This window comes from Synchytrium microbalum (assembly GCF_006535985.1).
Source record: "Synchytrium microbalum strain JEL517 chromosome Unknown SmJEL517_scf0008, whole genome shotgun sequence".
Taxonomy (NCBI): domain Eukaryota; kingdom Fungi; phylum Chytridiomycota; class Chytridiomycetes; order Synchytriales; family Synchytriaceae; genus Synchytrium; species Synchytrium microbalum.
In genome coordinates, this window is record NW_022158357.1 from 580,194 (window position 1) to 605,142 (window position 24,949).

Genomic DNA, 24,949 nt, shown 5'->3' on the forward strand with positions numbered 1-24,949 from the left:
AAAAATGCATCGTGTTGCTTCGAGAAACATAGTACTTTCTCCATGGAGAAAGTACTGTGTTGCCGTTATAAAAGACAGTGGTCAATCAATAGAAACGACACAAAACTCGACAGAATTCAATCAATCCGTCTTGTTGTAGAGCATGAATGTACGACCGTAAAGGATTGGTCGTCAACAGGCTTTCTTGGTGGCAGCCTTGTTGGAACCAACCGTGTGCTTTCAGATGCTGAAGAGCTATGTGTGGGAGCAGGAAATACCGTATCCTGCTTCCAACACACAAACCACACTCACAGAAACACTTCAATCGGCAGACTTGAAGATGATGGAGCTTCCACTATTAAAATCGCTTGCGCTGCTTCTTTTCAAGTTGCTACTCGCCCACTTGTTGATTCGGCATCGGAAATCACTGTTGCTGCAACATTGATGATACTGTTTCGATGTGTCACACAATATTCCATAATACATTTAAAAATGTTTCTGTATGTCAATTACAAGAATGGTCCATTCAGCATAGTTGTCGTTCTCAATGCTCCAACCAGTAGCCTTTTTTGATCTTCAGGAGTTAAAGTTTTCAAGAAACTAGGATATACATTAAGAAACAAGCCTTTACGAACGTCCTCTACTGCAGGCTTGAATATGCCGATAGGGATGCCTTCCACTGTCTCGTCAGATGTTGACGGCCGACCGTCAAATGCCTGCAAAATCGGCTTGATGAGATTTGATGGCACGTTTAATTCGAGTGAAGCGTCAGATCTAAAGTAAGTATCGACGAGAGTGCGGCAGGCAGACAAGGCGGGCTCTGGAATGGTGGTAATCGGTAGTTGTTGCAGTGATTGTTGTGATTCAGGTCGGTCCGGCGATGGGCTTCCCAGCGATGATGGGAAGTATGGCGTTGAGCTATTGAGGTTTACTCTTATGCCGTCGTCAGAAGCCGTCGACCCATTTCGCGACATTCCTCCGAATCTTGACTTTGCGTCCATCAAGGACGAGGTTTTTCTGGTGAGTGCTTTTACAACCGAAGACCGATTGCTGAGTAGTCCTGATCGTATTTGATCCTGGTCCTGCCAAAAGATCATCTCATTGATTCTGATCATTTCAGCCATGAAAGAGGTGTTTTCAACACAAAACAGTCGAGCCTAAAAAGGCGATTTGAAGGAGTGTGAGGTAAATTCCGCATTGGTTGACTGGTCGTAGCTTATAAATCTTTGCATCTTGACCTAAATCCTTGCTTTTTCAATCAAGGTGAACTCACCGAATGAGCTTTAAATTTGACCCACATAACGTCCTTGTTCTGCAACAAAGCATCAAACACCTTTTCATTGTCAAGCTCTAACAAGAGAGGATGTTGACAGCAAATTGTTTTTCGCATCTACAAAATTACTGACCGCTTTTGGATGAAATGCTAGTTCTAGCCCAGCCATAGTATTGCATCGCTGCCTTGATCTTCAAATCCATCTTCCACGCCTGCCATAAAGGATAAATCACAGAAGACATATGCCATCCAGGGTGCACAAGGGGTAATACCAAATAAGGTGGGAATGCTGCATACGCCGGGGTGCCCCACTCGACAGTCGCGTTCAGCACAGCATAGAGTATGACGTTTGTTATACCATTAGCCTTTCAAAAGCGAGGAACAAGTTAGCGAGATGAAATATATAAGGAGATGAATCACGCGGTTACACTTACTGCATTGAAGACAAGCTCGGTCCGCACACCGATTCCATCTAGACATTTACTTGTGACGCCTAAACAAAACGGACCTGTAGCGAAAGCTCTTTAGTTCACAAGGTGCAAATGAAGATAACATAAGAGCGTTAAGAACCGCAAATTGAGCTGCATCGAATTTGAAATCTTTACCTAGTACACTGACCTAGCATCCACATGATTGACAAAATAATAGGTTAGTGGCCTACTTCAAGGTTGCAATGGTGTAAGTTGAACCAACAAACCGTACCAATGCCATGTAGTAGTACATGGGTGCGAGCTCTGCCTCAACGATATATTGCTCAGCATTACACCTTATCGTTGGATGAACGGAATCTGCTCAGAGAGACAGATAAGACAACAAAGTGATTGGTATCAAATCAAAAATTCACGACAAGACAAAAGCCCGAATTTAGCTCACACTTTGGCGACATGATCATTATGATAATAATGCTAGCCACCATGAAAAACTTGTCAATCCAGAAGACAATCCAATACACTTTGGCACTTGATAGCCATTGTGTCGATTTAGTAGCCCAGTTCTTTGCTTCAACTGAATGATTCAGCCTTATTTGCTGTTCTCGGTATTTAGCATACAAGTCTCTGGTTAGTCCCTGAAAATAGAAATACGCAGTCAACAGTCAACCAGCTGTTTGAGCAGTCGTCAGGGGTTATGTCTTACGAGATAGGCAAAGAGAATTCTGTACAATAGGAACGAACATAAGGAAAATCAGCCATATTATGTAACTGTATGTACCAAAAGCTCATCTCATGTCCTCGTTCACGTACATGCTTGAGTATGTTGGACCCAAGACAGCTGGAATAACACATCCAAGTGGCATGTCGTCCCAGTATGTTGTTTTCAAAATTGCTTGCAGATGGAGGAGCACGCCTCTAAGTAAATCAAAAAGAGTATCAGTCTAAGGTAACGTGGTTTCATATGAAGCCACCTCATTGGTCTTTGGAGAAAAGTTGACATAAGCGTACGCAATACTGTAAAACAGAGCTGGGTAGAATGGCCGAACCAGTCGTAATTTTCTATGCGTCCATAGATAAATTGGAGTTGTGATCAAAACAAACACAATCCAAATAGAGCCTAAACCCAGTTTTGGTTATTAGCACCGGCTTGATGCACGTCATTGTCATAATGTGAATACACAGAACAAATAACTCAAGAAAAAAGAAAACATCAAGTACTTGAAATAGCAATAAATAGAGAAGTTTCTGGTCTAACGAGTACTTTGATGTTAGATAGGTTTGTTCACAACCAAGCAAAAGGTGTAGAAGTGTTGACGTACGAGACATAGCCTCCTGGATATAACGACACAGTCATCAGAAAGTGTGGCGAACTTATTTTTAGAATATCATTGAATGAGATTAGTGAGTTCGTGTTGACACTACTCTTGTTCTAAATCCAAAGGTCCATTTAAGGGTCGGAAAGTATATCGGAAGGACGTCAAAGTGATCGGTATCAGGTACGTGAAAAAGGCATTATCCGGCGTTTCAAAAGACTATTCGTGCTGCTGTGCCTGCTGTGATGCTTCTCGTCACTCCTCACAACACTGTTGCGTCAATTTGAATCACCCATAGCTTCAGATCGGGTATATTTTCCAAACGCCATGATGAGCTTGCTGTATTCCGGGTCTTCAGTAGCAGGCTAATTGCACAGCTTACACACATGACTCTGGCTGATCATCATTAATTCCTTCTAGACAAGAAGCCCGCGTTATTATGCTGGAGTCACGCACCGTTAAACTCCTGTTGCTGTTGTGCCTCTAGATATAGAATATGGCTTTCAGTAATATAATATTACACTCCTATGCTCGTTTCATCTTCGGGGCTCAACCATTTAAGAAACTAGGATATCCATTTAGAAATAGGGATCGCTGAACGACCTGCACTGCCTGCTTGAAGATGCCTCCCAATTGTGATTTACGGGCTTTGAGAAGACATCTTAGCATTTCAAAATTACAATAATTTCTAAGCATTTTCTCGGCAACACTAGGAGAATTGGCTGGCATTGCTAGAGGTTTGGCTTCTGCTTGTCCTTGCAAAGACTGTCAAAAGTCAAAAGCTTGTCGGTCAGTCCTTGCCCATTCATCATGCTTGGCGGAAGCACGAACGACGGTATATATCGTTCGCGATCATTGTCTTCCTTCAACAGTAACTAATGCACTCTTGCCCTAACTGATAGTATGTTTTCTGGACGAACCTCTCTTGCTCTCAATAGTTTCTGAATGAGATGGTACCAATAAGAGAAGAGCTGCCAAGTCTTCAAGTCCCTCAAAAAGCAGTGCAAATAGTAGCCCGTCCCCATCGAAACGTGCACGCATCACCGAAACAGATGAAGAAATAGAAGATCCATCTGTCAAAAATTCAACGACGATTGGCTAAAGGTAAGGGCAAAATTACCAACGATGTAAATAGTGTTGGTACGCCGACTCCAACTGCCCGTGATTGTTATATTGGAACTCTTACTTTGAAAATTAGCTGGACGATATATGAACCCACTGATTCCATAACCAATACGCTGCCACTGTTAAACATTCCCGTAACATTGAAGTTTATCAAAACACCAACTGTAGGCGCCATTCCGCCGATTCCAGTAAGAAAACAGCCTTGGACGTGGTGCTTACCTGTAGACGGTCACGACGACGTGTTTCTGTGGGCAAAGTCTACCGATGTTGATGTTGAGTCTAGTCCTTTAAGTGAATTGTGTCAGCTAAACACTACAGAACAAGTGGTTGTAGTATCAACCATGGCCATCGAACAGGACTCTAGTGAAAACGGCTTGTGGCGTTTAATACGTAACCGCATCTATGCCGCTGAGCTAGCCTTTTATGATGCATTATGGCAAAAGCACAATGATGCTGATGGAGAAATAGAGGCCATTCGGAAGCACAGAACAACTTGATGCAGAAATATGTCCTTCGTCTTCGTCAGGCGATCACATGGGGCACATATTGAACAACATTGAAGGAGCCTTTGCAACTTACAAACATTAGTATTAAATTGAATCCATAGGTCGGTAGCACAAGCAAAAGAGAGTTCGGAAATCGATTCCGGAATATGTCTGGAGTGGCCGAGGTCTTATTGATATCCACAACCAAAGATCTTAATGTCAGCATAGTTTCAAGTGAGAACCAAGATTGCATTCCTTCATGAGTGAGTGTTTCGTGACGTGCTACATGTGTTTATCCATTATAATTTCACGCATCATCTCGTACGCACCCACAAGTTCTATGGCAAACACGGTCGGAATGGAAAGGGTGATACTGGTGCAGCTAGCAAGAGCATCAGTACCAGTAACTTCAATACAGCCCTGAAGGTTCACCTCTCGGTGCTCAGAGATGCCTGCGTACTATCAAAGGAAACAGAAGCACAACTCAACTAATTGATTCTCGAACGCGAGTCTTCTAATGACACTTCCAACCCTCGACTCCGAGAAAAGTTTATCACTACGAAAGAGGCTGAAGGAATTTCTCAAAGGCTGGTTTACCGTACAACAAAAGTCTGCATTCTTTGCAGTTTGTGTTCACTACTGGCTCCGGAGGCGCTCTTGTGGATCTGTTATGCCAGCTTGATACTTGTAACTTTGACGATATGGACTATTGCTGAAGAGCTCGCACTACCAAAGAAGCCGCAGAACTTAGAAGTCTTAGAAGAGGCCATGGAAAGTGAGAACTAGTAAAAGCCAATCAGCAGATTGCTAGTCTTACCGCTAGAAAAGCCGAAAGGGTCCGTACTGTAGAACAGCAGGACAAGAACGGTTCTAGTAGTGGTAGCATGAATCCATAATGTGAAATTTGCGCCAACAGCATTGAAGATGGTGCTGTGTCCCCACGTGGACACTTTATCTGCAGAGATTGTATTCTTGATAACGAGCTGCTCAAAGAATGGCCATCATGTAGCGAGCCGCTCGACTTTGAAGAAGTCTGCTTTGCATTGTCTGAACAGTTGCAATATGGAGAACCACAATAATCATGGGAAGAGGGAGTCTTTCATGACACCACTCTTTGCCCTCCAGACTTACTGAAAAGTATAACGGGTGTACCAATTTTGGAGTTTGGAAATGGAACCAAGGTGAGTGAATTGTTCAAATCCCATAAGCTGAGCTGGAAATACTAATCATTTACTATCGCGTGTTAGTTGGATGCTTTTGTCCGCTATCTGGTTTATATATCTCAGAACACGCCGGAACAAAGAGTCTCTTCTCACAATTCGAGCAAGTCTTTGATATTCTGGGTCCAGTCTTGGACAAAGAACAATATCGAATTCATTGGCAGCTAGATGTTTTTTTTTCCATCGTTTCTAACACCACATATATTCTTCATAGCCAAAATACACTGCCACGTATTGGACAGAGAAAGAATACTACAGGATGGAGGTATATCATGGCTAATACCTTCGAGGAACAAATCTTTGAAGGAGAATGGATGCAGCACGCAGAAAACTCTCCCTGTCTGTTGACAAGAAAGTTAAATGTACGAGACGACACTTTAAGGTAAGCGGGTTGAGAGTCAATGCAACATTGTTTCCAAACTAGAATCAGGATCTGAATCTTTTGGTCGATTTAGATGGTTCTTTCAGAAAAAGGAAGCTTGAGAAACATGTGCCATTTTTGTTGTTATGTTGTTGTGGGCGATGCTGCTGCAACTATACATATACTGTAAATAACCTTGCTTTGTACTTTGTATATGTTTACGCCAAAATCACGTAGACCAGCTCGTAGAATTATCGTCTGCCGTTTCTCTCGCCTACTTCACTTGATCACTCCAAGCTCAAACGAGTCATTGGCTGGCTAGCTTGACCCGAACGACTTGCATCAGCGAGTAAGTGGAAACCGTGACAGCGCGAGCGACTGGCTCTGTACTGACTGCTGTGATCTGCTCTTGCTAGTGGATAATGAAGCTGACAATGTCTGTGAGATCTTTGCAAAAGCTCTGGTGAAAGCTCTGAAGCTGAAGCCCAACAAGGCTCCTACAAAGAAGAGAAATATTCCTGACGATACCGATACTGGATCCAGACGCAAGCGTCCTCGTCGCAATGGCAACACGACCAGTAAAGCGTCATCATCAAATGGTGTCAGTGATGATGCACTCTCTGACGATGAGGCTATGGACGATCGAGCTCAATTAGAACGTCGTATTCAAAAAGGCAAATGGAAGGCTGATTCATCCAATTCTCCATTGGCACCTTCTCCAACTGGTCAACCACTGTCGTATACTGCTTTGGACAGCGACTTCAATCTAAAGCCAGATATGAAAGTTACTCCCATAGACCTAGAAAAAGACATGTATTTGGGAACCTTGAACATGAAGATCCGCTGGATACGAGGCTCGGAAACGTTTGAGTATGAAGAAGATGACGATGACGATGAAGATGAGAAATTGCTCCGCGAATATCAAAAGTTATTTGATACCGTTGGATCCGCAACGCCTCGTATGAATATCTCGGTTGCGCTGACATCTGCAGACCGGGACTGGCGGACTGGTCTTCCATCCAGGTGGTATTTCCGAATAAACGAGAATGTCATTCTACGAGGCGCTTTCACCGACAAGGATAGAGACATCTTCACGTCTTTGTACAAGTTGAACACGGCCGCAGATATAGCAACGGTATCAACAATGTCTATTGAATGGGAATCCGATAATTTAATCATATTGATCGCCAACCGTATTTACGCAAAGGAAGCGTTCTTTACAAGCTCTGTCAACGCAGTTACCGAACCAACATATTTATCATCACCTACATACTATTTGTTATCCCACATTTATCCTAGTAATCCAGATGTTGCAGTCACGACCATCTCTGCAATAGATATCAATAAGGAGAAAGGGTGGACAAATAAAGAGGTCGATATCAAGAAGGAGATAGCAGGGCTGCACGGAGCTATTCTGCCCGATTCTTATAATATATCTTCAACAGAACCTGCTTTACACGTTGTGCCTGGACTCAAAGCCACGCTTCTTCCCTTTCAACGGAGGACAGTTGTTTGGATGCTGGATCGTGAAAATGTATGCTTCAACGATGAAGGTGTAATAGTAGCTCGCTCAAACCTCCCTCGCCAAATCCCTATATTGTGTGACAAGATTGTCCCAGATGGTGCCAACCCGAGACCCTTCTACCTCAATCGACTCACAGGTGCCGTGTCCTTAGAACCACTGTTGATGGAAGACAATGAACCTACACTTTTGGGTGGAATACTAGCTGAAGAGGTGTGATCCCTGTTTTTCTCCCAAACTTTCGTTTGCGCTAACCTTCTTCGTTGAAGATGGGACTGGGAAAAACGGTGGAGCTCCTTGCACTGATCTTGTTACATCCAGCCTCGCAGACGTCGAACCCACCATTCTACCCCGAAAAATCAAAGTCGTCAACACCACCACCTACTGCAGAACGTGAAGTGTTTGAACCTGTAGTGAAACGTAAAAAGCCACAGCCTAAAAAGCAAAGCAAACGTCGTCGAAAGAATGATGAACAAGATCAAATTGAAGATGATGAAGAAGAAATTCTAGTCAAAGATGAGAAGGAAAAAGTCGAGAAGGAGTTCAACATGGACAAATGCAATATTTGCAAAGAAAACCTTGAAGTGCAACCCGAAAGGACGCGAGAAGCTGATAAATTTGTAATATTGTGTGATACCTGTAAACACTGGTTTCACGGAAGCTGTGCCGGATTGCACAAAGTTGATGTTGAAAGTGTACCGAGCTATGAATGCCAGGGTTGCTCTCTCACAGACCCGACACCAAAACCATGCAAAGCAACTCTGTTGATATGCCCTTCTGCCATTATTCACCAGTGGTAACTACAATGTTGGAGTTAATTTCGTTGAGTGTTTTACTAAAACGTGCTTTTGCCAGGACATCTGAAATTGCTCGTCATGCGCCGAGTCTCACCTATGTGATCTACGACGGCATGCAGTCGAAGAGTGCTTCAGCTATCACACCAGAAGCATTGGGAGCCTTTGACATCGTCTTGGTCACGTATGACGTCTTGAAGAGCGAGGTTTACTATGTGAACCCTGTCATGGAGAGGCTAAGACGACACGTACAAAAGTATTCGCCCAGAAGAAGTCCGCTCATCAGATTGAAGTGGTGGAGGTATGTTGTTTGACTATATTGATATTTTTGAGGTTCAATTTACTTGGTTTCATAGGGTTTGTTTGGATGAAGCGCAAATGATTGAAGGTTTAGTATCCGCTCCTGCAAGAGTAGCTCTCAAGATCAAACGAGTACACCCGTAAGCGTGGTTTCTTGGTATTTGACGAGATATTGGACCACTCATTGCCACCCTCCGTCCTACTCTTCCCAAAAAAACCACTCAAAAGTGCGATGTTTTCTTTTTAGATGGGCAGTGAGTGGGACTCCAATCGGCAAGAATGGCATTCAGGACTTGTATGGACTGATGCTATTTTTGGACCTGAAACCGTTATCCTCGTTACCAGTGTTGTGGAAGAGACTCTTGCTTCCAGAACACTCAATGACTCTCAGATCTACTCTCCGTCGCATTATGATTCGCACTACAAAGGCATTGGTCCACAACGATCTTCACATACCGCCACAGGGAGAATATGTGGTGTTGGTCGATCTCGCCGCGGTTGAACAAACTTTTTATGACCAGTTACGAGATAGTTGTGACGAGAGAGTACGTAAATTGAATTGGAAAGAAGACCATGACAAGGCTGCTGAGGAAGAACGGAAGCAGTTGCGGATTCTGCTGTTACAGCTTCGCCAAACATGGTATATGAAAGTTCTCTAGTTGTGACCCTCGCGTCTTATTTATACTTCCTGTTTCATCCGTATAGTTGCAACCCACAGATTGGAGTCCAAAATCAAAAATTATTGGGCGGCTCATTTAGAACTATTGGAGAGGTGTTGGATGTTATGTTCAAACACGCCAAAACTGATCTTATCACTGCTGAGCGTGCATTCTTTGCTCACAAAACTCATGAAGCATTTCTGCATGAGTATGTGGTATCTGAGCGTAGTGAGTGGTCAGTCGTTTTCTCCCGAGAACTAACTTGAAATTTTTTTTGAATGTAGTTTCTTGGGCAAACGAGCGAGTGAGGAAGGCGATCGAACCGAAAGTGTCTATCAATTTGAACAGTCTCTCAAGATTAATACTAGTGTATTGACTCAAGCTTCGCAACTCGTCAAGGAAGCAGAAGTAGAACTTGAAGCTCTCATAGAAAAACGTAAAGCCATCGCTACTGCCAAGGTTGCCAAAGACAAACAGCCTGAAGCAGAACCTGGGCAAGGCTCCTCAGCTACCTCGTCGAAGAAAAAGAATGATGGAGATATGACAGAGTCAGAAGACGAGCAAGATGATGACGAGAAGGAAGGCGAAAAAGACCCGCTGGCAGAAGAGCAACAACAGCTTGTCAATCGTCTACGAGGTCTTCTTGAAATAGTGCATAGATCTCTGTACTTGACTGCCTGCTCGCATTATGCACTGAAGCATCGTGGTCGTGGACTGAGTTTACCTTCGGTTGAAAATGATGCTAGTGGTAGTAATAATCGTAATAAGGCTGCCACCTCATCATCTGCACCAAACAATCAAATATCAGAAGAGATCTCGATGGCTTTGCGTGGTTTGGATGATGTACGAGTAGCTGCCATCGTGGCTCAACGCGATCCTATTCAGCGAAGAGATACCGCTGAGACAGAGTATTATGCTCAGGCCGAATCTATCAGACGAAAGGTACGGAGAACATTTCGATTCCGGGAAAATTTTAGTTTGGTTTCTCTGACATTCGGTTGTAGGTGCTTGCTCCCGAAGAAGCTGTTATAAATGCCTTGATTCCTAAAGCACGAACGTTTTTAAATGGCAGTGCTCGTATCGTCGACGAGGACGGTGGTATGTCATCGATACCTCCCAATATGAAAGGTGGCCTTGTAACCGCACCAATTCTCGAAAGAATGGAGCAAGTCTTAGAATTACTCGATGATCAATGGACGGTCATGTCTGACTGGCGTGATCGAGCCAGAGAACATCTTTTGACAGAACTGGAAGACACCAAAGCTGTAAAACGAGACCAGTTTGAGCAGCCAGAAGGTGCAGAAGACGGAGAATACCGCCCGTGCTTGAAAGATTACACCCCACCAGCTCGATCGCAGGGTCATTTGACTCTCAAGGAGGGTGATATCGTTCGTATTATCGATAATGACACGTCTTCGAGGTATTGGAAGGGTGAATGTAAAGGTCAAGTTGGAATTTTTCTGGCAGAACACGTCGAGGAGACTCCTGTAGAGAGGTATGACTTCTGGCTCACATTGTTGCTGAGTTGTTTGGTTCCAACATTCCTTTTCAAACCTTAGGGCGGTCAGAGTAGAAGATGAAATCGTCGCATACAAGGTAAGAGGGGAGCAGGAACATGCAGAAGCTATTTTTCCTGACCGCAGTGGGTTTGCCCCCTCGTCTCTGTTTTGTTTCCTTTTTGTGAATTAAGGGGTATTCATTCGTTTTCTCGTTCGATAGGACACATATTTGAGAGCCATCAATGATAGAAATGTGTTGTTAAGAGGCCCTCTCAACATGGATGTCAAGCAACCTTTCAACGCACATCTCTCCGACCTGGAACGTGAACTTGAGACAACTCGTCGCAAGTTCGTGCTGCAAAGAAAAGCTGAAGCCGAGAAATTCAACATGAGGGCATTAATCACTGAGTTGAAAAATGCAACCAATCGAGTCTCGAGTCCAGCTGAGGTTGAAAAGGCCATGGAAACAGCGAGACGTATGACTGCCATGGTGGATGGTCAGGTCAAGAAGATTGTTGTGTTGCAACGGTAAGTGTTTTTGTGTTGTGACAGAGTAAAGTTAATAACTGACAATTTCTTTGCCACGGAACAGAGAATTGCGAAAACTCGATCGTCTTCTCCAAGCACGCATGGAATATTACCGGTAAAGTCATTCATTTGAGTTGTGTCAAGTTCAACCGAGTGTACCAAAATTTGTTTTGTTAGTCGTTTGCAAGAAATGAGTGATGCAGTCACGCTACCTACTCAGCCAGTTGATCTTGACCTTGCTTTGGAAAAAGCTATCAAAGAAGAACGAGATTTCCAAGCAAAGATTAGTGCTGCAACAAGCAAAAAGCGATACCTCGTCAACTTGCTTGAAGAACAATCCATTCCAAGTTCTGCCGCTGCAGAAGACGAGAGTCTACGAGAGTGCAATGTGTGCAAATCTGAGTATGTGTCTTATGAGCTTACCTGCAATTTTTTTGAGTTTCTGATTCGGTTCTACTTTTCAGCTTTGACCGTGGAATGCTGACTCCTTGTGGCCATTTCTGTTGTGAAGATGTGTGTTGAGTTTTCAAAGGCTGTTTCCGTTTGTTTTTCACTGACAATATTCTACATACTGATTTTGTTTGTAATCCCTAGTGCACAGCCAAATGGACCGTCCCTCGCAAGAAGTGTCCAAATTGCAATCAACATGTACAACCGAAAGAACTTACCAAAGTATCCGTCAAAGCATCCAAACCGTCTGCTTCTGCATCAGCTGATGAGAAGAATGTCGTTCGAGCGGAACCAGTCAATGGATTGTTCTGCGGAACCAGAGTTGCACCACGTGAATTGGTTGATTCGATAAAGGAGCATCACATTCAGGGTGGTTTTGGTACCAAGGTGGGCATTTCTTCGCCCCTATGAGCTGCAGCCTCAGTTATCAATGTCTCCTTACACATCGTTTGCCCAAAAAATAGTTGGATGCCATCATACGTCACATTGTACACATTGGTCAAGAAGATCCCTCTGCCAAGTCACTTATCTTCTCGCAATGGGAAGGTGTACTTGAGATATTAGGTCGTGGTCTCACAAAGAACAAGATTGGGTTTGTTAAGTTAGAAGGAACACGAAAGAAAGGAGAGGTATGTGACCTTGCGATGAAGTATTAGTGTAATGAAGCAGCCAAGCTTCAAGTCTGATCATCTTGACCATTATTAGGCTGCAATCAAGTTTCGCGAGAATGACGATGTCAAAGTTTTCATGTTGAACTCGAGATCTCAAAGCGCTGGGCTTACTTTAGTAGCAGTATGGGGATCTTTCGCGTTCGTAGCTTTCGTGTCGAACTGATCCAAACTGACTTTGTGTCTTTAGGCTACAAATGTATTCTTGGTTGAACCTCTGATTGATCCCTCCTTGGAATTGCAAGGTTTGTTTAGTAATAAAATTCACTAAATTTCAGGCTTGCTTTTCAGATTCTGACCCTTGTTTTCTCCAATTCTAGCAATCAATCGAGTACATCGTATTGGCCAAACCAAGAACACTACAGTTTGGAGATATATTGTTCTTGGAACGGTAGAAGAAAAAGTCTTCTTCAAACGGAGCGAACAAAGGCAGCGAAACGAGAATCTTGTCTCTGCCGTCCGTCCCACTGAGAAATTCTCTTCTGCCAAGATGGGTGGTGGCGAAGTGATTCTCGACGATACTCTCAAGTAAGTTTCGAACTACCTTACATTTAGAATAGCATTGCAATGATCTCACTTTGGATTGTCGTATATTTTAAGATGGTTCTTCTTTGAGAGTGATGCAAGACAAGAAGAAAAGGGCGAGACTTTTAACGTATCAGACTTGAATCTTTCCGGAGGCCAACAGAATGTTGATACCGCTGCTGTCAATACGAAGAAGGAAGAAGAAGATGTACATATGAATGGGGCAATGGAAGAAATAGATCCACCACTATTGACCAAGAAGCAAATATTAGGTGCAAATGGAGAAACAAAGGCCAAAGAAGAAGACGTAGCAGTAAAAGGAAGCCAAGAGAGCATTATAGATTGTACAATGTCAAGTAAGAGACAAGGAAGCAAAGGGTGATGTTTGCGTAGCTTAATTCAACCAACACCCTTTTCTTGGTAGGCGATGCACATACAGATAGTGAGCATGAAGAATCGTGATTAGAGAAAATGTAGGAGTGTGTTGGTGTAGATCATTAGCCAAGAAATAGAAGACATTAGACAAATGCACGGCAAAACGAGGGAAAGGCTCAAAGAACACCTTTACAAGATCTCGTGTTTTAAAGCAGGCTTGCCAGTAAGAAACGCGTCTGGGACCGCTTGATTTGTTGCTTTTAGTTGGCTGCCCTCTGTATTTGTCGGTTTGAAAACTTTGTATGTCATCATCACGTCGTGTGATGACTGATTGGCGTGAACAAAGAGGCGATTCGCGGTATGTTTTATGAGCGTGGTGGTAGAAATCACGTTCCGAATATGTGTGTTCTCTGAGTTGATTTGGTGTTCTGTATCTGCAACTGGCACCTTTCAATCCACACACTCCACTACCAATCCATTGAAGCTGTTTGCCGTCCCAAGTAGACAAAGGGAAGGAGCATCGAGAGCCTGTATTCATTCAGATCATCTAGCAATCAGTATCGAGCGGTCTTGAATTGCCGTCTAGGAAGCAATTGCCCAGTTGACAAGAGCAAGAAACGTCGTGTACACGTTGGTTGTTTGCCGAGGGTGGATTACACGGACCCTACATTATTATATATAATAGCTGGTGAATATAGTATCCCTACTGCTGCTGCGTCGTCTTTCGGCAGTAGGCCTGGACTGTGGCCTCCCATTTCGAATCTAAAACGACAAGGGCCATGAATCTCGACCTCTCCATACCAAGCAAGCCGAAGGGAATCCGCTTTGCATATCTAGAATGGGAGGTAAGCAAACATATGCATACACAGAACTGGCCTCCATCCCTGTTGAAAGGGGATTGTTTTCACATGCGCTGTCTTTGGGGGTCGACGAAATTATGACCAAAATTTACAGCAACAACCCCCACTATGGGACTGACCTCATCGCTCATATGATACATCTTGGAATTCGAAAACATATCGCATATATTCCTTTTTCGTTTGCCCACTCCATCTCTGCCCTGTCCTTTTTAGCTCGCATCCGACACCAGTCATGCAACGAATGGTGAAGATACTTCGGCCGTGAGTGATGATGGATTTGAATCCACTGCATCTACAAACAGTCTTCTGGCCAATACTACTATTACATTCAAGCCTTTGCACCCTCCGTTGCCGCAACATTTGACGACTCATCAGGAAACTCAACTGACAGAACAGGTTTTGGATTTATATAATGTAAGGCAATCAGATCCCGAACCCCATCAGAGACGCCGCAGATTCGCAACAGTCGCTTTTCGCTACTCGTAAGAAACCCTCAATCTGACTTCGAGGCATTTTTGTATATTAGACTCTGAGACCGCGAGACGAGTTTAAGACTGCTAGAATGGGATTTCTGGAAAAGCTACAGGGAATTCTGGATAACACCTGGCCAGATCATTCGATAACAGCCTATTTATTTGGGTAATTTCTACATAGTGGAGCATTTCAAACACATGTTCGGTGACTGTGACTCCTTTTCACTAGATCGTCAATAAACGGATTAGGAACCGAATCTAGTGATGTCGATATATGTCTAGTAACGCCATGGGAAGATTTAGAGAATGGAGTGGCCAATGTACATGTGTTTGCAAATGCGATGAGAAGGAGTAAGAGGTGCATCGAAGGCTAGTTTTCGACAAAATGACTCACACACTGGCTTTCCTATAGATAAAATGCAAAACGTATATACGATTAGTAAAGCAAAAGTGCCTATATGCAAATTTTATGATCCTATTTTGTAAGTTCCACCTGGACTTGATTTTCCTCCTTCACCTTCTCACCACTACTTTGGCATCCAGTAATGTAAATTGTGACGTCAACATAAATAATACCCTCGCATTAAGGAATACCGAATTCATCAAAGCATATGTCGAATTGGATGACAGAGTGAGACCGCTGCTGCTGGTTCTCAAACATTGGACTAAGCAGAGAGATCTCAATGATGGTAGTTGCCAGAATCTTTTAGTGTACTGCACAACGTCTAGACCTAATTTATAACATTACCAATAGCTGTAAAAGGCGGAACGCTGAGTAGTTATTGTTGGGTGCAAATGGTAGGACAGAGCTCGAGGTTATCTAAATTTTCCCACGACCAGGCTGACAATTCTTTACTTATTGCAGTTTCTCAACTTTTTACAAACTCGCAATCCCCCTATACTGCCGTCACTGCAAAAATTATATCTGGATCAACTACGAAATGGGACTGCAGGTCCACCCAAAATGGAAGATGGTGTAGACTGCTCTTTTTATTCCGACCTCGACTCTCTCAAAGATTTTGGTCATGCAAACACCGAGTCGTTGGGAGCACTGCTATATACCTTCTTCCGTAAATTTGCTGTAGAGTTTGATTACGATACCCATGTGATATCAGTCAGATGTGGATGCTATCTGACAAAGGAAGAAAAGGGCTGGAATATGGAGATGGACCGAATGTGTAGGCACCTGTGTATAGAAGAACCATTCACCACCACACGAAATCTGGCAAACTCGGCTGATGCCACTACTGTAGTTGGATTACGATGGGAATTCGAGACCGCAGCTCATATACTGTCGACGTCTGTCGATTTGGATGCAGTGTGTCAAAAGTATACTCCGAAAATAAGTAGTAGGTCACCGATGACATACTCGACTGATGTATATGGAAATGGCATAATTGTCTCGTCTGATGCCAACGGAATGCTCCCAGCTGCAGCATTGAATGGAAATGGACCACATAAAATGAATGGTACGAACGGCGGTCACTATAGTAACGGTAGTGGCAAGTCCAGAGGTGGTCAATCAAATAATTGGAGGAATAATAATCGAAACTACCATTCATCCAATAACGGATACGGCTATTCCTCTTATCCCTCATCATACTATAATTCCAACAGTTATAATTTCTCACAGCAGCAATCGTATGCGGTGTCGTATTCTTCTAGGCAGGGCATGTCACCGTCAACATCTTCACAAGGTGGATTTGAGTCAGGCACTTCACCAGATCTGCCAAACTCTCCAATGGAAGATCGTCGAAATGCTGCTACGAATACAGAGAGGAGAGTCTTCCCAGCCGAGTATCATGGAACGAGTAATTCCAACGACGAGGGGCGACAACCAAAAGCTCTTTCTCAACCTCGTGAATACCCAGAATACAATGAACGAGTATTCGATGAGTTTGGTATTAGAGATTATGGTGTCAAGGATTACCGGTCTACTAATGGATATCATGGTGGTGCAAAGTCAAATCATGACAGAAGGTATGAAACACAAAAACCACCTACACAACCTCAGCCGCATCATCAACAGCAGCAGCAGCGTCAGCGTTCTTCATCATCTCAACATACACAACAACAGCAGCACCAACAAAACCGAAATCACGATAGACAAGACAGACGAAATTATTCGTCGAGTCCGGTACCAGTCGTAGCTTTAGAACACAGGGGCACTCAGACTGGTGGATTAGGAATGCCACCTAGTCGTCCACCTCTAGTAAATGGTATAACGAGTCCTACTTTGGCTGCTGGTGTATCTCGAGTTGATGGCAGGTCTGAGTTTGTGATGAGGGATGAGGTGAGAGAATCCGCAACACAGACGCCATCATCTCCGTCTATATCTGCTAGTTTAGGACGAACCTCTCCTGCAGTACTACCAACATCGAGCCTGCCACTTCATCATCAAACTCATACTTCTACTGCCTTTCTATCGTCATCCATGTCCTCTACGGCATCGTCTGCATCGTCGTCGTCAGCTACACCAAATCCGCACCAATGGGCTGATGTAAGGCAAGAAAGAAGAGCTTCAGCGCCACAACATTCCATGGATGTAGTAGCAATACCACCGAGTCCCGATACCTATGCTTCCGCTACAACGACGTCTAGTGAGTCTCCTCCACCGATAGAAGATTCTCCGTGTCCATCGCCGGAAGATAATAATATTGATGCACCTTCTGATCAACCGAAACGAAAGGGTAAAGCGATGAAAAAGGGAGTCAAAATATGGTCAAATTCTTCTCAACGAGAAGCCAAGCAACCTTTTAATGTGTGGCCCACGTTACCGGAATCTAATGAGGATGGAAGTAATAGTGGTGGCAGCAGTCAATTTGGTGGTCGGCCTAATAGCAGTCATTCCACCACGCGATCTCGTCGACATGAGATTAGAGATCATCATCGACACCCACATCAGAATAGTGGGCATCCTGGTCGTGGTGATGATGCTGGAAATCGCAAGAGATCTTCTTCCGTCCCACCGTCTCAAAGTCCAAGGGATCCATCATGGACGTTGGCCAATAGTGCTGGCTATGTATCTGGGTCGGTAACTCCTGCTGGATTCTCGACACCCCCTTTAGCACCGATTCTACCAAGGCCAGAATCATATCGGGACGCATTGGAACGAGGCCGATATGCCGAAATGGTATCCAGTAATATTGGTAGCAATAGTAATACTGCTGTAGTAGGAAACATCGTACCAACCTCTGAGAGCTTCGCTTTGGACGAAGAAACAGTAGCAGCTCCAGTGGCATCGGATCGATCTAATGCACGATGGAATGGTATATTCAACAACAGCAATAGTAGCAACGGTAGCACTAGTGCTTCAAACCCATCTGGTGGTAATGCTAGAAGGAATGGAGGCTCTTCCTATCGTGGCACGAGAGGTGGCGGGGTGAGTGCTTTTGGCTTCACCTTGGAATTTGTCTTTTTACTCAAATTGGTTTCTAACTATATATTTCTCAGAGAGGGAAAGGTGGCAAATCTAGAGGAGGAGGGTCACATCAACAGCAGCAGCAACATCAAAATGGTAACGGACCCCATATTGCAGTTGCTCCCTCGCCATCAACCTCCACAAGAACGGAGCAATCTCGTTCTCCACAGCCGCTACTAGCTGCTTCTCAGCCTCTTATGGTACGGTCTAGTCGTGACAGGACAGTATCAGAGTCTGCCGTGTTGTCTGAAGCCCATCATGGTGCAAACACATACCATCACTTCCATCAATCCCATCTCCCACATGTCATGCACATTGCTGCACAGCATCCTGAATCGACCATATAGCATCAGCAAGTGGCAACAACGACGAGACAACCCAAATGAACCAAACGGGACAATTGTATGGCTAGATGGCAATAACCAAAGCATTCCCAGCGACAATAACAACAATCTGCTTGGTAGAGATGAACTCATTATATTGCTTTTTTCGCTTTTGTTGTGGTCTTGAGTATTTTTTTAGCGTGTCTATATGTGTGTGACCGTCGTGAAACCAACAAACATATGCTTTAACAAATCTTCCTAGTAATTCTAAACAAATAGTGTACAACAATATACTCTCATCACGAATCACGAATTGGAAGCAGCTAGCGTCTTCGTTTCCTAGATTTTGGTGACATGATATGCTGTATGAATTGCGGCGAGTCTCGCATGAAAGCGTGTTTAAAGAGGAGGAACGACGGTTTTGAGGGCCGGAACAGTGAATTCATTACATGAAAAGCACATGTCTTCCCCTACTTTGCCCTGTTCACTACGGGACACTCGTCCTTTTTTTTTGGCATATTTCAACACATCCATAAGATATTTGATGCTTACAAGGAATAGAACAGTCAAGAACTAGACATCTTACCGTAGACAGACACCAGTCTGGTTCCGCTACGTTTTTATTAAGGTGCGTAACTAGATGTAACCCTCGTCACTTATACAGAATTACTGACTAGTGTTGTAACAAGCAGATAAAGGCGTCCATACAAGGCAATTTCGCAGAAATAGTTTATAGATCAGCTTCCAACCACTACAGTGCATCCTCCTCTTGTAAAGATCTAGTGGCAACACTCTCTTCTCTGCCAACATCAACTCTGAAAAAATCCAAAGATTGTCATGCAGACCAGAACAGACCAGACTCCAGCTAGGAACACTAGGCTGCAGCAACGCAAGCGAGAAGCTGCTGACGTACAGCCCAGCAGGGTTGCAAATATTAGTCCCATCACAGCTCTAAATCCCAAAGAAGCCGACTTTTGGAAACAAGAAGCACCTGCACCACCACCTCCTCCTTCTACCAATAAAAAGCATAGTCATGGTACTCGACATCACCAAAGGCCTGGAACTGTGCCACCTGGCAGTCTCGCTACTCCATCATCAAGTACTGGACGTGGAAAGCAAACCCTATTCAAGACTGCATTGAAAAGTCCTGGTGGTGGTGATGATTGTGGCATGGGACTCTTGCCTGCTAGTACGCCTATTGGTAATGACACGCTAGGCAATTGTCTCGCTCGACTATCGCCGACTCCGATGCACCGTGCCAACAATACAGATCTAGGAAATACTAGTAATAGTAGTGGTGCTAGTCACTACAACGACAAGTCAATGGAATTGGTCGCCAAATCACATAGTGAAGAAGAGAATATGGTATTGGCTGGTGTTCCTAGTAGTACAAGAACCGGGTTTGATGGCATCAACAAGAAACGTAAAGTCGCTGAAAGTCCGCTGGTTGTCCCCACTGCCACTGCCAGTGAAGATGATGGCAACGAAAGAAATAATAATATTAGAAGGAATAAGAGAGTGTTGAATAGGACGCCACAACGAGGTGGTAAAGCAGATGAGATGGTAACTTTGCCTGGTAACGACAACAGCAACGACAACAATAGTGACAGGCCGCCTCAGCAATTCTTGATGGAAATATCACCCGGGCCTGTAAAACCACTAGTTAAGCCCATTCCAGTATCTCCGGTTAGATTCAATGTCGGTGGTGCGCTACGATCATCACCTCGTCGTGCTGCGTCGAGTACTCCCACTACCACAGCACCAGATATGGCACCACTAAAACGTACTGCCAGTAAAATCGGAACGAGTCTTGATAATATGTTTGATGATAACAAGCCTTCTCCGAACGATAACACCAATATCAAAAGTGGTATAAAGGACATTGCATACGCCACTTATAGTCTACCACAATCACCACAGCAGCAAATTGAACCCAGACTACCACCTGCACGAAGCCAGCCTGGATCAGCCTTTACGTCATGGAGATCACCTATGAAGAAAATAGATCCTGAAGACGAAGACTTTTGGACGTCGCCTCGAACTAGAGCTCGCGTTGGGATACCTGGTATGCCTGGAACTACCATGTCACCAGCAGTACGTGCACCTGCAGCCATAGCAGCAGCAGCACCACTTTATCGCCCACAACCAGTTGGCTTGGATGAATCTGTCACATCCATGAATATGTTGAATGTATCTGGAGCTGGGAAGGCCCCTCCACCTAGAAACTCTGGTGCAAAAGTGCTGTTTGGTCTAGGCGGTAAACCACCCCTGGGTGCAGGAAATCAACAAGACTTGATTGTCAGCACGCCACGAGGTGTAAGAAGGATTTCACGATCAATGGAGAAGGCCGTCATCCAAACTCCAGCCAAACCTGGTCCAGAGACGTTTATGGGAGAAGATGGACACGTCATTTATCGTGTTGATACTGAAAGACGTAACATAGTTTCGGCACTATCAGATGAAGACTCGATGGACGTTGACGAAGAGACTGACTTGTCGTATACGAACGCATCTTCGGCTCGATCGTCTCCACATACACTACCTGAAGGCGAGGTCCTGCTCAGGGAGGCTTTTGCACAGGTCTTTAGGTATGCGATGAGAAGAGGCATAGTTGGAGAAATAATATCAGCATTGTGTGTATGTAAGGCTATCAGAGATGCTGGTGTACCAGTCATATGGGAAGCTCCACGATTCAGATCGCTCGGTGGGGTATACATGATGTTTAAGGTACGTTCTACGACTTATCGTCAAGTCTCTTAAACGACCAATTCAACACAGACTTCTAATGCTCCATATTCACAAACTTTAGGTGGTTAGCAAAAACACCTACTCTGCCAAACAACCAAAGAAATTCTTGTTCCCTGAGCCTAACAATGTTAGTAATAGTAATGGTGAACCACAACCAGCCAACGAATCAGACGTCACATCGTCAGATTCTGAAATCACTCAGGCTGCCAAGTATCCACACTTGTCCACGGATTATACTCGCTTCCTCACATCCTTCACCTTCAGAGCCGTAAATGCTCAAGACTTTAAACATCCCGTGGCTTTTGACGTTAGTGGATTCGTAGCAGATACTTTTGCCAATCTGACTAGCGTATCTGTATCTGGTGCAGCCGAATGGCTCGACGATCACTTTTTGTATCAGTTTACAAAAGTGGCTCGAGTACGCAACCAACTCAAGTCCTTATCTTTGAGTGGTACCAATAAGATGTCTACTACTGGCTTGAGTCGTGTATTGTATAGATTCTCTCAGTTAACGGAACTCCAGCTTGAGTATCTTGTCCCACTAAATGATGAAATTCTCCAGTTACTGGGTCGAGAACTGAAGTTGCTCAAAACTCTCAAGCTTCGAGCTGTCTATAATGTCACACATGAGGGCGTCAATGGTATTTTGGACTATGCTAAAGAGTTGACTTCAATCGACATTGCTAGTTGTCCGAGTGTCGGAGATGAAATTTTTGGATCACTCGCAAAATTGCAAGCCCGTCAAGGAAATGGTAGTAGCACCCATAATAGTAGCAATAGTGGCCCTAGCAGTTGCAGTGGTGTCCTTGGTGGTTTGGTAGGAATCCCAGCAATCACATCTTCACCACACAAACAACTAGGTCTTGTATCCCTCTGTATTGCGAACCCTAGTGCTGAAATGTCCGATACTGGTCTTATAAACTTTATAACAACAACGCCGCTACCAAGGTTGACTCACTTGGATGTGGCCAACTCGCGACAAATCAATGATACCAGTTTGGAACGTATAGCTCAAGCTGTTGGTGGTACACTCCAAACTCTGTCTATAAGAGAATGTGGTAACGTCACAAAGAAGGGGTTGAATAAGGCATACAAGTATTTTGCCAAACTAGAAGGGATAGATGTATCGTTATGTGATGGTCTTGGCTTGTCCAATAGTGGTGTAGGTGCTGGTGAACAAGCTGTAGCCATCAAGGATCTTTCAAAGGAGATTAGGAAACGGCTCGGACGTCATGTTTGGATACGCGCTCAATCTATATCACGATAGTGATTTATATGTATAACGGGTGCATGCTGCGGTGAGGTGTATATGTTTTGGGAGGCACGTGTAATATTATTCTACTACTTTTTTTTGTAAATAACTTTCAGCAACCAGCAAACTAGCAATGATTTATTAAGATTTTCTATTTTGTTCAAATATCATCGTTATAAAATGCAAAGCTAAAAGGTTTCGAGTCTTGTTGTGATTGTTGGATTTGAGTCCAAGTACTAGTTGTGTTTGCTGTTGACGGTTGCTGTTGTGTTTTGCCTTCATGCGTTGACTCGGATAGCACAAGATCAGGTCGTGACGATACCAAAGCCTGCTTCAAATCACTGTACAAGTCTTGGCCACTATATCCTGAAACCTGTTCTGGATTAGTTTCCAACCAATCCAGTACTTTTGGTAATGCATATGAGGATGTGAAGTTTTGCGTTAAGGCGATTGATGGCTCGAGGTTTACTACCAGGTGAAACCATCCTATGTAATTTGCGTGGTGGTTGTGAGTTAAGATAGCATGAAGGGAGGAAAGCGAAAGGACGATGATTACCATAAGGAACAAAAATGACTTCTCCTGCACGACAGACACATTCTATTGGTTTAACTGCAGAGGTGTCGTTTTGCCGAGAGTAGAAGTTGACAAACCTTTCAAGTACGGGAAGAGTTTGAGGAGACGGTGGAAGACGATGACAGGCAAAAAAAACCACTGATCTTCAGAATCGATTCTCGAGAGGAGATACCGAATCTCACTCACCATTCAGTCACAGACAACGGTGACGTTACTTCAGAGCCATCTTCTGAAAGGTAGACACCTGGAGGTAGAGTGCCTGGTGGATACCTAAATTACACTCGTATGTTAACACTGTCCTAAATCATTTGATCAATGATCAAAACCTTACATGATCCATTTCTTGCTTCCTTTAATCACTGCGTTATAGGCTGAGGTAGAGTTTGGATCCAAATGGAATGTTGAGCCTGGCAAACGAAAAACAAACATGTTCGAATCGTTGGAGAGACTGCAAAAAAGATATTACGATGTTGAACTACCTGATCTGGTTGGACCAACAATCAGCCACCTGTAATCTGGCCTTTTGTCACCAAGGAGAGCAAGCATGTCCTCTTGAAAGTATGGAGGGACTGTAAAGTCCTGCGTCAAGGATGACGAGTCGCCGAACTTCTTATCGAAAAGATACTACGATAGGAAGACGGGGGTTTTTTGTGAGTTGGGACGTAGGAAGCCAAAAAATCACCAAATGTTGCTTACCAATGGCGCTTCCTCATGACACTGACGGGCATAGTTCAGGTACTCGTTCATAGTTAAGTCTATAGCTTCAGCACGAAAGGTCCTTTCTCCACACTGCTTTAAGAGATACTCTTCATTCCATTTCTCAAATGCTGGCCATTTGGTGACAATGTCAGTTATTATGACTGGTTTGTTTGGTATGCCGTATTCTGCAATGAACGAGTCTAGAGACAGACACGATCTACGGTCAATGTTTTCTACATTTACACCACACAATCGATCAAGTGGGACAGTGTTATAAAAGTGTGGAAGGTATAGCACGTCAGAGTAGATTCCACGTAAGCGAATCGGTCGTGGTTCTGCGACATGCGCAGCTGATGATGTGGCATAGGTATAAAGCCAAGTAGATTTAAAATTGAGACCGCCTTTCGAACCAAAATCTCGGGTATACATGCTTCGCCATAGATCATCGTTCCGAGACTAGTGGGACGTTGAGAAGAAGAGTGAGTCAGATCATCATGTTTCTTAAAACTTTAAAGACAGCCCGAACAACGAGTAAGTCCACGATGTGCATACGAAAGCATAGAGCATTTGACTGCATTGTGATAATCTGCATAGATCTCGAGCACTGAGATGCAATTGTGCGAGAAATGTGACGAGTAGCTCGTCTGGCAAACGATGGAGCCTTCCAAGTCCAGTCGTTCTCTTTTCAGTATCATCCTTGGAAGCCAAATAGAGATTTCCCAGTGGCAAGATGTTGAAGGGATGTGGAATTGTTGCGAGTTTTAGATGATTTGCTGCTTTGATGACGGTTTTTTGTTTCTTGTGTTTACTAGATCCCGAGATGGTAGAGCCCATTCTTTTCTTCCTAGAGAGTTCCTGTCCAGTCATGATGAATTTGTACGGGAGTGTCTCTAATTTGGAAATGCGTCAAAATCGCTCTTTTTCGTCAACAGAAAATAATAACATAAGCTTCATTTTGTTCATAATAAGGGCAAGTAATTCAGGCAATGAGTAGCTCACAGACGTGTCTGAAAAGGGCAGTATCTTCTCTCTTTCTCCCTGTAGGTCCTAGTTTAGGTGTCAAGCTGGCGCAACATACAATGTCGACGAGCA

The 24,949-nt window shown here is 43.9% G+C and overlaps 2 protein-coding genes across 2 annotated transcripts; one reads left to right on the top strand and one right to left on the bottom strand.

Annotated features, from left to right (window-relative positions):
• Positions 1–14,286: 14,286 nt before the first annotated feature.
• On the top strand, positions 14,287–18,608 carry SmJEL517_g02175 (uncharacterized protein; the record flags this gene model as incomplete). The annotated part of the gene is made up of 9 exons (XM_031168103.1): positions 14,287–14,352; positions 14,581–14,781; positions 14,894–15,006; positions 15,070–15,191; positions 15,253–15,322; positions 15,384–15,529; positions 15,595–15,638; positions 15,706–18,222; positions 18,294–18,608. 9 exons carry the CDS (start codon positions 14,287–14,289, stop codon positions 18,606–18,608), a joined length of 3,594 nt encoding a protein of 1,197 aa, XP_031025970.1.
• A 4,136-nt stretch (positions 18,609–22,744) lies between these two features.
• SmJEL517_g02176 (uncharacterized protein) lies at positions 22,745–24,691 on the bottom strand (the record flags this gene model as incomplete). The annotated part of the gene is made up of 7 exons (XM_031168104.1): positions 22,745–23,070; positions 23,141–23,235; positions 23,345–23,428; positions 23,490–23,565; positions 23,638–23,782; positions 23,855–24,313; positions 24,410–24,691. 7 exons carry the CDS (start codon positions 24,689–24,691, stop codon positions 22,745–22,747), a joined length of 1,467 nt encoding a protein of 488 aa, XP_031025973.1.
• Positions 24,692–24,949: the final 258 nt, after the last annotated feature.